The sequence below is a fragment of the Pempheris klunzingeri genome, chromosome 12 (assembly GCF_042242105.1).
Source record: "Pempheris klunzingeri isolate RE-2024b chromosome 12, fPemKlu1.hap1, whole genome shotgun sequence".
Lineage (NCBI taxonomy): Eukaryota > Metazoa > Chordata > Actinopteri > Acropomatiformes > Pempheridae > Pempheris > Pempheris klunzingeri.
Genome location: NC_092023.1, coordinates 25,790,005 through 25,806,001, shown reverse-complemented (window position 1 = coordinate 25,806,001; position 15,997 = coordinate 25,790,005). Strand labels below are relative to the sequence as shown.

The following is a 15,997-nucleotide window of genomic DNA, read 5'->3' as shown; positions in this document are numbered from 1 at the left end:
CACAATTGAATTGCGGCATGAGGTTATTAAGGCCCTGTTGTGCCACAGTCATAGTCTGAGGTTCATAACCATGTGATATCTTATGGATGTGTGTAATGCTGGTCATATCACGCCACAGTTTAACACTTGATATATATATACACACTTTGCCTGTATTTCTGTTTCTTCTCAACAGCAGATGGGTGTCTGAATCACATTTTACCCAGACACTATACAAGCTCTACAAGTATGAGGTTATCTGAGGGCTGCACTGTCAGAGATGGACTGGCATAAGACTGAGTGATTTACATGTTGATGGAATCATGTAACAAAGATTGATTGAGCTGCTTTCACTCCTGTTGCAAATTCTGGTTCTATCAAGTTTTTGATTAAACCTTCTGTGGATGTTTGACTCAGCCACTGGAGGCGGGAATGTAGCAGTGTGCTTGCAGCAGATGGTGCTGCTGCCCTAGTAAGCTGAGACACCCAGCCTGCATTGGAAAGAAGAGACAACAGCAGTAATCACTGAAATCATGCTCATTTATTCAGCCTTATGAGCCGGACTATCTTTTGCTTCATATTCAACCAAATATCTTGTTCAAATTAGTGTTTTTTTGTCTCTTTCTCACCAGTGCCCAAGTTTCTCATTTGCAATGTCTCACAATTCCTGATCACACATTTGTCTTAAGTTGCTATTTGTCTGGGAAGTCATCATTACAGCCCACTCCTCAACCCACCACTAGAACATAATTGTTTCCAATTACCATTTTAATAGCAGACATATTTTTTATGATTAAAAAGAGAAAGTGCTCCTGATCTCAGGTTGGCAGCTCATTTGAATAGAACCTTTCTTAATCATTTCAACCTAAGTTCCTTGAGTCTGGCCCATGCCTTATGTAATACATACTGATGGGCATATTTAAGGTGTGTTAAGTTTACTTTACATACTGTTTTTGCTAGTTTTTTTATACTGATGCTTTTGTCCTTGCCAGAGTCATGGACTGTCTCTGGCAGCCACGCGGAGGCTGCTGCGCCTGAGACTGGCCCTTGCACATTTCTGCCTGGCCATGCTGGAGGAGCACTGTGCTGAGGGGAAACGCACAGCTCTGGCCCGGGAGCGGAAGACCTCTGCTGAGATAGCACTGGAGGAGTTTACACACTGCACACCTGAGCCCAACACTATAGAGCAGGTTAGACGGTGAACAAGCACCTCAAATCAAATATAAAATATCTATTTAGCTATAATCAAACTTATGTTATTACATTAACTGGCAATTTCTTTATGATGAGAAGTAGTATATTATTTTAAAGGTTAAAATATATATATGTATAAATATATATAAATAAAGGTTATCATTATTTTATTTTCATTATAATGACCGCTTTAGGTCAACACAGAACACAATTTTTAGAGCTGTAGTATTCATGATACACCTGCAATATCAATCTGATCAACAAAAGACGGGTGGAACAGATGGAAACATTACATCCTATGTAAATTGCCTTTAAATTATTATTGATAAATTATTAGTCTTTTGTGCAGGTATCATAACCCACTGGGGATGCTAACGTGCAAAGAAGCACAAGGCAAATTTGTACTAAATTGCACTTTTGAAAGCAAATCTCTTGTGGCTAACCAACAATTTCCAGAGATTATTTGGATTCTCTGTTAGCTTTGAGGGCATTCCTCCTCACCATCCCCACGCTGTATGCCAGAGCAGTTAGCTGTGTTTTATCTTCACTGCCATAACCAAAGTAGTGCACCTGCAAGCCATCTTTCCAAGTTGGCTTCCCACCAGTGTGTTCATTTGGGACACCAATGCCCTGGATTTTACCTGTTTGGAGAGTGTTTTACCTTCATTTACAATATTTATGTAGGACTCGGTATAGTATGTTGTGTGCAGAAGAAAATCTGCTCACTGTTCACGAAACAGTGTACACTCGTACAACATGTATTGCCCCTAATAATGCAATTTTGAAACAAAAATAAGGATTTGATTTCCAGAAATGCACCCATTAGACTATTTTAAAACTCCAGTCATGTCAGAGTTGCACTACATCGAAATTTCCTCCATCCTGAATTGGCTTTCTGCTAGTCAACACATGTTTGGAAAGCTAAGTAAGATGTTAGCCATTGCATCAGCCAGGACTGTAAACTGGAAATTGCTCATTTATTATTAATAGTTTTGGAGGCCGAGAAGGGTATTTGGCTGTGAGCACAGAAAGTCTCTGTCACAGAACAACTCTAATTTTGGTATTTATGAATGATACGATAATAAAAAGCTGATATTTTCCACACATATCCCCATGTCTTGTCTCTTTCTCATTATCTCTTCCTTTCTCTATTTGTCTCTCTTTATCTGTCTTCAGGCTTCACTGGATCAGCATTTGTTGTCATACATTTAAAATGAGATTACTTACTTGATGTTTTCTCCACAGACACCAATCCTCCTTCCCTATTTAAAATGCTGCTGCTGAACAGTTTTTATAACAGCATTTCCTTGTGAAAAAAAAAAAAAAAAGATTTGTCAGGTCATAGTACAAGTAAGTACATTGCTTGCAATCCATATCCACGTTTGACCTTAACCTCTTTGTGTGTTGTACAGGAATGGCTGAGTACGGGCAGCACCTTGGCTCAGGTGGCTCTGGGCCAGTTGACTGCAGTCAGTTCCCTCTCCCTGGACAACGTGGAGATCAGAGCTCGCTGCCTGAGTCTGATGGGAAAGTACTTCAGACTGCTGGCTGTGCAGGAGGACCCCATTTATCTGTGTGCTCTCTGGGATACACACAAACAGGTAGACAACACAAACATTATTGATATGTACTCTATATGTGTATGTGTGTATGTGTGTGTGAATAGTAAATATAGTTATACATTATACAAATGTACACATAATGCTCATTTGAAAATTGATACATTATTTAGAGAATCACAAGGGGATATCAGGAAATATAATGAATATATTAGAAATGGAAACCAGACTATTGGAAACATCATTTTTCCAGCTTCATATGTTTTGAATTGCAAAATCTCTTGGAATCACACTGGAGCCCAGTCTGGGGCCAAATAAATTTGTTGCCCATATCTGTTAAATCAAGCATTTGCATTACTCAGATTTTTATGGCTTACAATGGATTTCCAAAAAGATTATTAAAAACAAATCATGAAAGGATCATGAGAAATCAGAATCAGAATCAGAATTCCTTTAATAATCCCCAGGGGGAAATTGCGTTTTGTGACACACAGCTCCAAAAGAATAAGAATAAACCTCAAACACAAAAGTAAATCAGGTGAGTCCAGAGTCCAGGGTCCTCTCCTCTCTGGTGAAACAGTTCACGTACTGGGTGAAGTTGGGCAGTGCCTTTGCCATGGTGACATGGTTGAAGACCACTACTGAAGACACCTGAGATAGCAGTGAGTGCACTCTGGTGTAGAGTCTGTACTACTAGGGCTATGGAAGAGTGGATGACGTCACACGCTGAAGTTGGGTTGGCAGAAGGAGGAATGTAAACAGTCACCACAACAACATGTGAAATCTCCTGTGGCAGGCAACGTGGACGAAGACCAACAGCAAACAGTTCAATGTCCGGGCTGCAGATGCGCTCCTTGATAGTAATGAGCAGGACTGCACCACCTGTTGTTCACCAGAACAGCAAGCCCCCCTCCTGCTTACCGCTCCTGGTGCAGTCCCTGTCGGCCCGAACAGTTTGGAAGCCACCAATGGAAACATCGTGGTGGGGAATGTCCTGATGCAGCCATGTCTCCGTAAAGCACACCAGACTACACTCCCGGTGCTCCATCTGACTCCTGGCTAACACTGTTAGCTCCTCCATCTTGTTTACCAGCGATCTCACGTTGCCCATAGTAACAATGGGGAGACAGGGTTTATATTTCTTTTCCTCCATACGCCTCCGTTGTCTCCTTCTGGTTTCTCTCCTCCGCTGGTTCTTCTTTCCTCTGCAACCTCGGTGTGTTTTCCTCCACAATTCTTCTGGAATTTGTGAAGATCTCGTGGTCAAGATGCCAGCAGGTTTCAGAGCGATCAGCTGATCACTTGTGTAGCCAAAACGGCTACCAACGGCTACCAAAGGCCACCCGGCAGAGTTAAAGTAGTACTTCCACAGCAAAAAGATGACAAGAGCTCTCTCCACCAGCATGTAATGGAGAGGGAACGTCTTAAAAACATATTACCAGAAATTGTCTTTGTAAAACCAGTTCAGTAACAGACAGACTGTTAAATGAACAATCCTGAAAGTATCTGACCAAAGAGGTCAGTTTTATAACAATATGGGAGTGAATGAAGACCTCTTACTTGACTTCCACTTAATATCCTACACCTACAGTATTTAACAGTCTGGCTATAAATCACATCAAATGTCCTGGCTGTAATGCAGATTACATAAGCAAAAGTCATGCAAATCATAGGTGATTTTACTTGAAAGTGTTTTTTTGAGTTCTGATAAAGGGGCACACATACACACGCATACACACCAACAGACAAATAACCAGGAAAAAGTTGATACACTGGGTGAAAAGCTTATAAGGATAAGAGAGATGAATGGCCTCTTACATAATTTAAGACAGAAAAGCTTAGGTCTTCATGGTTTGTGATCATGAGGGGATTTTATACTAATCACGATCATTGTTCTGTGATCTTGAACTAACTTTGTGCAGATGAGTGCCTGGTCTGACCCTCAAGCTCTTTCCGTGGGGGAGGAGAAACCAGAGACAGAGAAAGACAGAGAATCAAGCAGAGGAGAGCCGAGGGTGACGTCTGCCAAAAGTGCTGAGCTGCAGGTACATACCTCCTGACAAGTGACCCCATCACTTCTGACTCATCTCTAATCTAAGGTCTTTATACAGAGGTTCATTTCACATCTCAAATCCCTCAGAGGTAAATCTCTGGGCGCTCTGCATACTTCTCATATTGAAAGTCAGTGCAGAGAGATCTACTGTCCGCATCATACTTGATGCAGAATAAAAAGGGGGCAATGTATTATTTATGCAGCAACATTTTGGAATATTAAGTAAGACTGAGTTGTTAAAGCTGTATAGTTGAGTTTTAACAGGGATGTCTGACATGAGATTAACTTTGACCATACACAATGTATTGGCAGATACTTTGTGGTGTGATGGTTATATGCATAGAAAAAAAAGTTCATTCTTAATGCTGGTTTCACTGACAGCATGACCGTAAAGTCATTCAGAAAAGTTTTTGTAGTTGAGCGTACTCCAAGTACTCTCAAGGACTTTGACATGAGATGCAATGCAGAAACAGCGATGTAAAGACAGGCACATGTAAAGATTACAGAAAATGTGTATTTCTGGAGTTTGACCTAAATGATAGGTTCACACGTTTCAGGTCACACGTCCATATGTAAATTTCAAGAGTAATTGGTTGGGGTCGTTGTAATTGTTCCTCTCGGATATGAGGAGATCTATTGTTTACATGATTCCAGCAGAAGAGATGGAGAACAAAGCTGACAGTCTTTGCTCTGTGAAAATGCATTGTACACTTCAAGTGAAGTTAATATAAGGCTCACCCAAGTCACTCTGTCCATGGAAAGAATTTCACACTAGTAGTAGCAGTAACTTTTACTTTGGAATATATTTGTGCAGCATAATCACTCACAAGTTATGAGAGAATCTCTAAACAGCCAATTTGTTGAAGAGGACTGATTACAGTGTAATAGTGTACTATGTACACACAGGCATGTACGTAGTGTTTGAAGATGGAAGTGAAGAAAAGTTTAGAAAGTTCGATAAAAACAAATTTGGTGACTTCTGATGATAACTTAGAATGATAGAGATATACTGTTCACCTTATTAGTAGTGTATTTATTTTACGCAGACTTACTTGCATTGACTTTTAAAGTGTAGAGAGGTGTTAATCTGCCTGTAATTTGTGTGTGCGTGTCTGTGATGTCTATTTAACAGCGGAGGAGGCTTAAAGCCCAGCAGCTCTTGGCACAGGCCACTAAGACACTGGCTGAGGCCACAGGCCTATGTCTCCAACACAAACTGACCTCCTCCATCCTGGCTGATGCCTCTCTCAACATGTTGGAGTGTCTCGGCCAGTCTGACCCTGCAGTGGCAGGCCAATACCTTGCCCTGTTTCAGGTATTGTGCCTCAGATCATGTGTGCATTTTTTTACTTTACTGCATGCAGACATTGTCTCTGAGTGTGAAGTGATATAGATTGTTAATCATCAGGTTTTACCTTCACTCTCAGTTTCATCCTGGCTATGCTGATGTACACTGTAGAAAGTTCCACTTATACTTATTGTATGAAATTGGGGTTTACGTGGTGGCACTGTAGATACCATGCTAGTGATTTTATGCACAAACCAGTCCCTTGCATCTGCCACCCACACATCATCTTCACATACTTAATGGTATCCTTCAGGACATCATCACCTGATATAATTCTTGCTCTTAACAACAGCTCCTTCATCCATCTTCTGTTTTATTCCCAGAGCTGCTGCACTGTTGCAACAATGGCTGAGGTCCTAAGTTCTGCCTGTGCTGACACCGGTGTGTCCCAGCTCTCTGCTCTACTCAACCTTCACAGGAAACTGCTTGTCTCTCAGGAGGAGAGGCCCAGCAGCATGCTGAATGGAGTGAAGGATTCCCTCAGTAGCATCTCTAAGGTACCGGCTCACCAGCCCCCTTCCACTCATGATTTATGCATGCTGTCACATTCAGCTCTGTAAATTCCCTTGATGGGGGACATGATACTGGTGCTGTTACGGCCTTTGCTCTGAACATGCTGTAGGATTCCAAAATCACACAGAGTGGTGGAGCTGCAAACACGCCTCCATTTCAAAGTTTTGTGGTCACGCCAATATGCACAGTAGCTGGTATGTGGGACAACTTAGAGGCATCTGCAGTTTTGTGAACATAACACGTCAAGAAGTTACATGAAAGCTGCCTCCTAAAAGGCAAATGAGTCTTTTAAAAAGTTAGAAACATGGCAGTGCCTTAAAAGTGCCAATAAAAATAAGACTGGATAGCAAAATGTTTGCTTCAATCAGTATGTATATACTTACTATAAACCTTGGCTAAAACAGGATTTGTACCATATACATTTTTCTCTGATTTTAAATTAGTATTTTAATTAATGCATTAATATTTAGATAAAATAGAACCCCTCAATAAAAGTTACAAGAAAATAAATGAATAATGTCTGCTGTTACACGTCTTACAGGTAACTCAAATCTTTCCTGTAACTAATAAACTGTTGCTACATGACAAAGTCACAGGAATGCTCATGCATTAACCTATAGTATATGAAAGCCATCTGAAAAGCTTCACCTTGTATTTAGTTTTAATTAGCTCATGATCTTACAGCCAGACATTTCACTGTGACATCAGAGCTCACCTGATAACCTGCAGCTGTCTGTGTGTCTCGTGCTGGTCAGCCTGCTGCTGACAAGACGTTACTTATAAAATGAGGCCTGACATTCACGAACAAACTAATTACTTGGACAAACTGTGGCCAGTTGATCACACCACTCTGTCAGAGCTGCAGGGACCCAACAATGTGTAGAATAGCAGGTTGCCTGATCATCAAGTATACCCCACATCTCGCTCATTCACTGTTTGTCATAATAGCTCACCTTTTGCAGAAAACACACAGACCACACAACTCTTTTAAGTAAAAAAAAAAAACAGGATCCTTTGAGATCTGTACAACTATTGGTGGTACAATTCAGCATTGCCTTGACATTGGTAGGGACATTTACCTACTGTTTATACCCAGATCCACCAGAATCCTTTTAAACTGAAATGCAAAACAATATTCCTCTGTTCCTCTTCACATACTGTATCTCTGGTGGTACCTTTCTTGAGCAACAGGTGTTTTCATGTTCTGAAATCAATTAAATCAGTCAAAAACAATTTCAGTGACACTTCAAGTTTATATATTGTATGAAATGACCATCTGGTTTGCAGGCCTTTAGCCAGCTGACCATCAATCCCAGCCACCTAAACATCCTTATGGAGCTTCCGTCCAACCTGAAGATCCTGCTGCTTCAGCATTCTGAAGATGGGTAATTTCTGTTTTTTCCTCTTAGTGTTTCTCTCTATGTGCCACGCTGTAAGGTGGTACATTACTAATTGGCTGCAGGTCACACAAGTGACATAAGGTTTAGGCTACAGTCATGTGTATCAGATGGGGCCTGCTGTGTGGTACAGCCGCCACAAGAGGGCTAATGGCTTGAAGGTACTGTATCTATATTTGTGGGGTGGAATGCATCTATGTTACTTGAATCTGAAGGTTTTTAAATGAGCATGTGTAGCAGTACATACAGTATACAGCCAAAGGGTATTTGTTTGTCTTGTCTTTAGGTCAGAACTTTATGGGGCCTTCTGTGAGATGACCAGAGCTCCAAATCTAAAGGGAAAGAGTCACCACGTTACAGGTTGGAGGTTTATACATATTTTTTAAACCAATGTTCATACTACAAAGAGATGTCAAACATCCTACTTGTATGAGAAATTTCATTTCAAACAGAGGATTTACTGCATTTATGTATTTTTGTACTGCATATAATTTGTTTCACACAAACGGTGCTGCACGCAACATTGTTGTCAGCATTTAAATAGAGCTGAATGAATTTAGTATTCCCATGTAACATTTATCTGTAAGGCAGATGAAAAGTTCAGAATTAATGAGGACAAGCAGAGAGTAAAAGACGACAAAGTGTAGGAAAATCACCAGAATTTCCCTTTGACCTCTGTGCCGCTGGCTTGGCATGGAACACAAGTCATCACATGGTATTGGCAAACTATGTAGCCTGCTCACATGACCTTTCCTGGGAGTAGACTGACATAAGATGAAGGTTGCAGATGGAGGTGAAAAAAGAAAAAAAAAAGGAATAGTTTGCTAGGTTCCAGGCTCATCCCCTTAGAATGATGACAGATTCATGAAATAGAAAGACGGGGAGGAAAAAGAACAAAACAAGATGAGACAGAAAAAGACAGGGAGATTTTACAACAGAAGGAAGGGGAGGAGGTGGTGGAGGTGCTCATGGGGACCAATTACAAGGCTTGTGTGTGTCTGTGAGTATGCATGTCTGATTGGCAATTCTGATGTTGCAGGTACCCTGACATGCACTAGTGTGGCCAAGGTTTCAGTCTGCCCGCGGGCTCTGCTGGCACTGAGGGAGCGGGCTCGGGCTTTTGGCCAGGAGACTAGACATACCCTCCTCAAGGAAGCTTGTTGGAACAGCGCTGAGGCCACAATGAATGCCTCTGAGGACCATCAGGGCTTTCCCTGTGTATGTCTTGTTAGGACCCTTGCTCTCCTTTCACTCCCTTAACATTATCCACTGCAAGCCTCATAAATAAGCATGCTCCACTTCAATTATCATCATCTCATGTCTCTTCCCGCTTACTGGGGAGGCTTGGGACAGCTGACTTTTACATAAATACTGCATTACAGCTACTGAAACTCCCTTCTCTTATTTTCTTGTTCCCCTACACAGAAGTGTGCCACAGAAGAAATTTTAGCGTCTCGCTTCAGAGAAGTTGTACAAGATATGGAAGATTATTTGAATCCACTTCTCACACAGTTTGACTTGTCTTGCTTAAGGTGAAGTACTGTATATGTCATCAAATGTACAAATGTCCACTGTGAGAAAAGTCTCTTTAAGTGTGTGTTCAAAACAAAGTAGGCTGGTTTGTCTGTTAAACTTGGTTGGTCAGGTTTGTTCCCATGTCTGCGTTCATGCAGCAACCTGACACAAAGCAAGTGCTGTATCCGTGTTTGTCTTCGTCACATTTTACACTGTCTGGTTCTATCTTATGTCAGATATAAGGTAGTGTAGCTGTACTGATCCTCTCCTCTCCTGTCCTTACTTCCCCCAGGCCCCAGGCTCCATCACTACCAGCCCATGATATGACCAAAGCTAAAGAGAAAGAAGAGAAAGGGAGCTCAGGTAAAGCAGAGTATGCTGTGTGTGAGTTTGCTTGTGTCTGTGACACCCTAAGGGCGACGTGGTTATCTTAACAGTGTATCATATGAACCGCTATTCCAACATATGCTGTGATTCCTATCTGTTTATTTAAGCAGGCTGCATTTCATCCCCCTCAGGCCAGCACTGTTGTCATATATGTGATTTAATATGATACATGTTGATATACACACACAATATGATAACTCTGTACTTCTACAACAATTAGTGAGTATTATAGAACTACTAAATGTGTCAGAGTCTAGATTGGTGGAACAGTGACACTGGACCAGTTTAAAAATGTGCACTTCAGAAGTGGGGCAATAGTTCCTTGAAGGTTGTTGTACTGCAATATCAAAGATTTAAGGGGAAAAAAAGAGTTGTACTGTCACAATGAACACAATATATGAGAAAATGTTTGCTGGTCTTTGTGTGTACACAGTTACATTACCAGCCGAACCAGGGGAGTACGTGGTGTTGCTGGCAGACAGGAAGCTGCTGGAGTTGCCACTAGAAGCCTTGTCCGTCCTGCAGGAGGAAGGGCTGAGCTCTGTATCACGAGACCTCTCCCTCCAGCTTCTCCACAGTCGCCTGAACAGAGAAGAACCAGAGAAAGGTACCACAGACACACATGCGGACTCATTTTTTAGTTGTTCGCAAGCGCTGCCTAGGGATTCCTAACCATTCCCATGAACATGCAACTTTAAGGACAACATACTGTAGGACATTTGGTCTGGTGGATTTAAAGTCTGCTGATCTCAGATCAGTCATTGAATTCTATGGTGCTACTTTTGGGTTTTCTACAATCCAGTGAACAATTTCAATCAATGCTGTGTGGAATTCATTTAATTCTAACCTTTTTACATTACACATTTTTATGCCTGTTCCATGGTACTGTAACGTTTTTAATTTGGCATTTGTGATTCCCCAGTGCTTGAGGAAACATCAGTAACAACGTCCCAACTGTCCAACATATTGTAGGTCTTGCTTGACAAATCATAGCGACCACACAGAGGTGCACAGAGACACACACTGAAATAGAGCACATACATTCTGTGAGATCTGTTATTAGTACCAACAATAGAAATTGCTAACACAGTTCTATATATAACACAGGTATAATCAGAAACCTGTTAGAATATGGAAGTGCAAATGACTTGATGATTTTCATGTCTAAAATCACCAGGAGAATTCCTGTTCAGCTTTCATTCAGCCTCTTATTACTGGAGCTAATTTATGCAGGCACCCGCTTTAAATTGCTACAAAACTAATACTTTTTTAATTGTGCAAACAGTGGTTAGTCAAGACCTATGAGTCTATGATCACTCATTTCCCCTGATTTTCTTTGTTAATTTCTAAGAAGCAGCTTGTTGGGACCAAACTTTGTACTTCTGCATAATTCAGTGAGAGGAACTTGTATGCCCGAGGAGATGTGTAATGATGACATGCGTTTCAGATGTTTCATATTTTTGCTTTGTTGTGGTTTTATTACCAACTTGCTTATTATTATTTTGGATTACAGAAAAACATATACTATCATTTTCCTGAAAGAACGGTGAAGCATGGGCCTAGGAAGAGCTCATTACATTTTGTAGAGGATCTGGATCTGATTCATGAACAAGCAATTAATAACAAATCTGGTCCGCTGTCCTTGGCTTAGATGTGCGCTCTCCAAGTGCCCTTCTAGTTTTCTCAGTCATAGCCACTGTAAAGCACAACAAGCTTCTTAATGGGGGATATAAGATTGTGCAGTTTAACTGTCTTATCTATAAAACTTGCAATAGTTAATAGAGTGTGATTTTTATGCAGTACAAGTGGATGTTTGCCTCACATAATCCCTCATCATATTTGAGTAAATAATGGCTTACACTTGCGAAAGCATCTTGACGCCTGAATTTGGACTGCAGGCAGCCATCCATGGAAATGGAATTTGTTCAGGAGAAAAAGGTCATTACACATCCTGCTGGCATGCAGAAGTTCATGCGGACATCCGTGAATGCCACAGCCTGCTTTGCTTAAGTGGATGTCCATTAACTGTGGTCATTTCACTGTACCTGCTATTTGGAGCTAACAATTTAGAGTCAAGGCTGTAGGTCTGATTGTGCAGGGGCGATATATGTTGGTCTTGGCGGAGTGTAAATGTTGACTGAGCAAACCGAGATTCAAGTTGAAATGACCGTACTTGCTAAATATGTGTGGGTTTGAGATTCTGTAGATTCACCGTGTTGACCCTGCTAAAAATGTCATTTTGGATGTCCCGAGAGTAAAATCTCAAGAAACAAACCTAGTTGTTTTTTGGCAACGTTGCTTGAATCCTTTGGGGTATTATGCACATTAATATTTTGAAAAGAAAAGGAGTTAGAAAGAGCACTGAATCTAATGCTACAAACATCTTTACATTTTTAAAGGTTGAATCATTTGCATAACTTGAATGAATGTTCAAAGGTTGCTGTTAAACTAGTGTGTATCTGTCACTTTCATATGCCAAGAGGGGAAACTGCAAGAACATGTATTTCCTATTACATCTTTCAGTGCCTGGATCAAATACATGGGTGATGATGAGACCGGGAGTTTTTTTTCTGGACCATCATTACCATAGTTTTGACATCTACAGTTTACCATTGTGTCAAGAAGATATAGTGCCTGAAACCACTTTTGAAAGGGCTATTTGTTATTCTGTGTAGTGCTTTGCATGAAGTATACACAGGACAAATTAGCACAAACTATAAAAAGACTCCCCTCAGGTTGGAAATTTTTGCCTTTGTATGAATGTCTGTGTTTACTATGTTTAATATGTCTGTGCGTCTCTATGGTGAGAGCTGTTGAGTGATATAAGATAAAGTGTGATTCAAACTACACAGACTTCATGGTAGATTTGGTCTTTTACAGTGATGAACTGTTACATATATTAGAAGGGGATTTTAGCAAAACTTCACAAGGCAAGGCTTCACAGGCCATAAAACAACCATAAACAGTTCTAAGTCAGCGTTTTTTACTATTATAGTGAGGCAAGTTTTAAAAGTTTGGCCAGACTTTCAAACTAGTGGCAATTTTTTTCCAACAGATCAAAGACTACAGTATTTGTGCTTTGCTGATTTTGATGAATGTTACTGTATTTGCAGTTGGAAAGCTACCATAGGCGAAGCGTGGTGCTAGACGTGGTTGGAGATCTGAGAGGCAACTTTGGCAGATACTTTTGTCCAAAGCAAGTTATAATGACTGCATTCAAACTCGATAGGAACAAGAGCTGGATGTTTCTCTCAAATTAAAAAGTGTACAGAGTGGTACAGCACTTAGGTTTTCCTCTGTTCTTCTTAAAAGAAATTATACACAAGTACGTGCTGGCATGGGATGTGGAGATTTATCCTGCAGCAGAGGATGGGCATTGAACAATCATGGTGAGATTTCACTTTGGACCAAAGTGTTGGACTGATGGACCAACAGATGGACTGCTCTCATACAGGCTGGCTTCAAATGAGAAAAAAATCACAATAATGAACCGTGATTACTACTTCAGTGTGTCTAACTGTTAGGTGTTGACCAAACCCATGTATGTATTTATTTGTTTATAATAATAATAATAATAATAATGATCTGGTAATTAAGTTGATAATCAATGCTTTATCAATAGTCAGTACTTTCATTTGCAGAGGATTGCAAATGTTGGAGCCATGGGGAAACTTTCTTCAGACACCAATAAATGTCATTTGCAGATACTGAGATGCTTTTTCTCTTTTCCCAGTCTAAATGCTGTGTAATCTAACTCGCAGACAAGTGTATGTATTAATTCTGCTTCCTGTTTGTCGCAGTTGAAAGTGACAACAAAAAGGAGACCAAAGGTGGCAAGGGAACTAAGGCGAAGGGAGATCAAAGCCAAGCCATCAAAGTGGTGAGTTCAGTAAATTAATCTGGACCTGCCAGATAGCAGCAATATTACTTTTACCTGCTGTCAGCACTGGCAATAATTTAGCTTCCTCTCTTCTCCGTTTTAAGTGTGGTTTTCAATCAATTACATAATGTGTTTTCATAAAGATCCTATTTCTAGCTTCTGAGAATTTATCTTCTGTCATGCACCACTTCTATTTTTTTTGCTTCGATTCCTTTTGCTCTATTTCCTCTGTCTTAAAACCCACCCTAATATTCCCTCTTGCAACTGGTATTTGTTGATGTATATGTGCAGTATATCAAATTTTGTTTAAACTGTAAGTTATTTACCCAGATACCTGCGAATCGTGCGTTGCCCTGTAGCACCTTCCCCGTGGACACACGTAACTTCAAATGTATCTTTTTTGTGAAATATTGTATGTTTTTCTGTCACTTTTATTTGTGTTCTTGGAATACAGTGAAGTTATTCTTAACATGCATCCACAGATATTGTTGACCCTTACAATGAAGGCCACTTTGGTAAGTAAATGTTTGGAGAAAACACATTAAAAAAAACTATACCCTCTAACTTATACACCGGAGGGATAGCTAAAGGTGGAAATGTACTGCACTGTGGCAGAAGAAAATATCGTACTTTATAGCTCAAGCGGCTTCTATTTTAGATTCTGTATAGGTGGTGTGTTTTTTACTTTTGGGACTCAAGAAGCCAAGCTCTGCCGTGATTAATGTGCTCCTTATACTGAATTGCGGCCAAGCATTTCAACAGCAACAGCTGGCCCTGCATGTCCTTCTCTCACCCTTTAAAGCACCTTCCTGTCTTTTATAATGTACTCTTTTACAAAATATCTGCATTTATGGCCTTGTGTGGGTCAAATTTCAGCTCCCAGTTATTGTCACAACTTTAGCAAGTGGAGGCTTTTATAATATTTCTGTGTTGTTGTTGTTGTCTACGTGGCACAGAGGGGACCAGTCTGAGCTCGAGGATGAAGGAGATTTTGGAAACCCACAGCCAGCATTTTACCCATCAGTGGGAGGGCTTAACGGGCAGCAAACAAACGCCCAGGTTAGAACCTTTAAGTGGAGCAAAGTAATGCAATGCAGCATGTCTTTGTTTGGCTTTTCCACTGAACATACTGAGAACCAACTGTATGTGATACATTGCAACACACCCGATCATTTCCACACTGCTAACCGTTCCAGTCTGTCCGAGATGGAGCAGCTGCTGTGCAGATGCAGTGCCTTCATTTACCTGGGGACGGAGCGCTTCATGGCAAACATTCCACCTGCCAAACTAGCAGCCCTCAATCTGTCTGGTACTGTACGCCCATACACACTTTTAGAATGTGAGTGTATATGTTTTTAATATGTTGGACGTGAGCATTCAAAATTTCCAGAATGCTGAACATATGAACAACCATATGAATGCCGCTGTATATGACAGACCAGAAACTTGATGTACAGGTCTGTTGCACATTGTCATTCCTGGAAATTGCTCATAAACTGATAATGTGTCCATCACCTGCAGCATGACACCAGGCTCATGTCTGTTTTTGCTCACTTTTATTTGTGTGACCCCATCACAGACACAGAACTGATCAACGTAAATGTTAATGCATTACATAAAACACAAAATCATGAGAATGACTGAGTGTTTCTAAAGCATTTCAAATAAATTAGGAACAAAAATAGGTGGCAAAACACTGTAATGACTGAATGATTGCAATTTGGAGCAGAGCTCTTTGCAGATTATGTAAGCAGTAAATAGAGCAGTTTAATCTCTTCAAACACATCAATTTTTCATTCCCTGAATGGGTATGCATAGAAATAGGCCTGTTCTGCTGTGAGAAATCAATGCAGTTTTACTGTTGAAACCCAGTTATAACATTTCACACCACAACTTCACTGAGAGCCCGAATTAACAACTACACTGAGGAATAATGTATGAATACCGTATTAATACAGTAATGATTCCTAATCATTAAAGCCTACCTACTGATTATGGCAAAATTCACAAAAGATAACACATGTGACATATTCTTACTATTTTAAGAATTATATTTGTCATTTCAATCATTTTGGTCAAAATTCACTGTTGATTTTTGAAAAATGATTTTAAATTTTCAGTGAAGTAGCTTCTTGGATAAAACTTGAACCAAACCTTTGATTTTTTTTTTCT

At 40.3% G+C, this 15,997-nt stretch overlaps 1 protein-coding gene across 1 annotated transcript in view; it reads left to right on the top strand.

Annotated features, from left to right (window-relative positions):
* LOC139211339 (cilia- and flagella-associated protein 46) overlaps positions 1 to 15,997 on the top strand; it is a 51,177-nt gene that overhangs the window by 31,427 nt on the left and 3,753 nt on the right. The window contains 16 exon segments of the mRNA XM_070841630.1: positions 972 to 1,169; positions 2,586 to 2,774; positions 4,655 to 4,777; positions 5,918 to 6,100; positions 6,457 to 6,630; positions 7,934 to 8,031; positions 8,330 to 8,403; positions 9,083 to 9,261; positions 9,469 to 9,589; positions 9,871 to 9,933; positions 10,397 to 10,552; positions 13,746 to 13,825; positions 14,156 to 14,216; positions 14,308 to 14,340; positions 14,782 to 14,884; positions 15,022 to 15,134. Of these exon segments, the coding sequence (XP_070697731.1) occupies positions 972 to 1,169; positions 2,586 to 2,774; positions 4,655 to 4,777; positions 5,918 to 6,100; positions 6,457 to 6,630; positions 7,934 to 8,031; positions 8,330 to 8,403; positions 9,083 to 9,261; positions 9,469 to 9,589; positions 9,871 to 9,933; positions 10,397 to 10,552; positions 13,746 to 13,825; positions 14,156 to 14,216; positions 14,308 to 14,340; positions 14,782 to 14,884; positions 15,022 to 15,134 (1,948 nt within the window).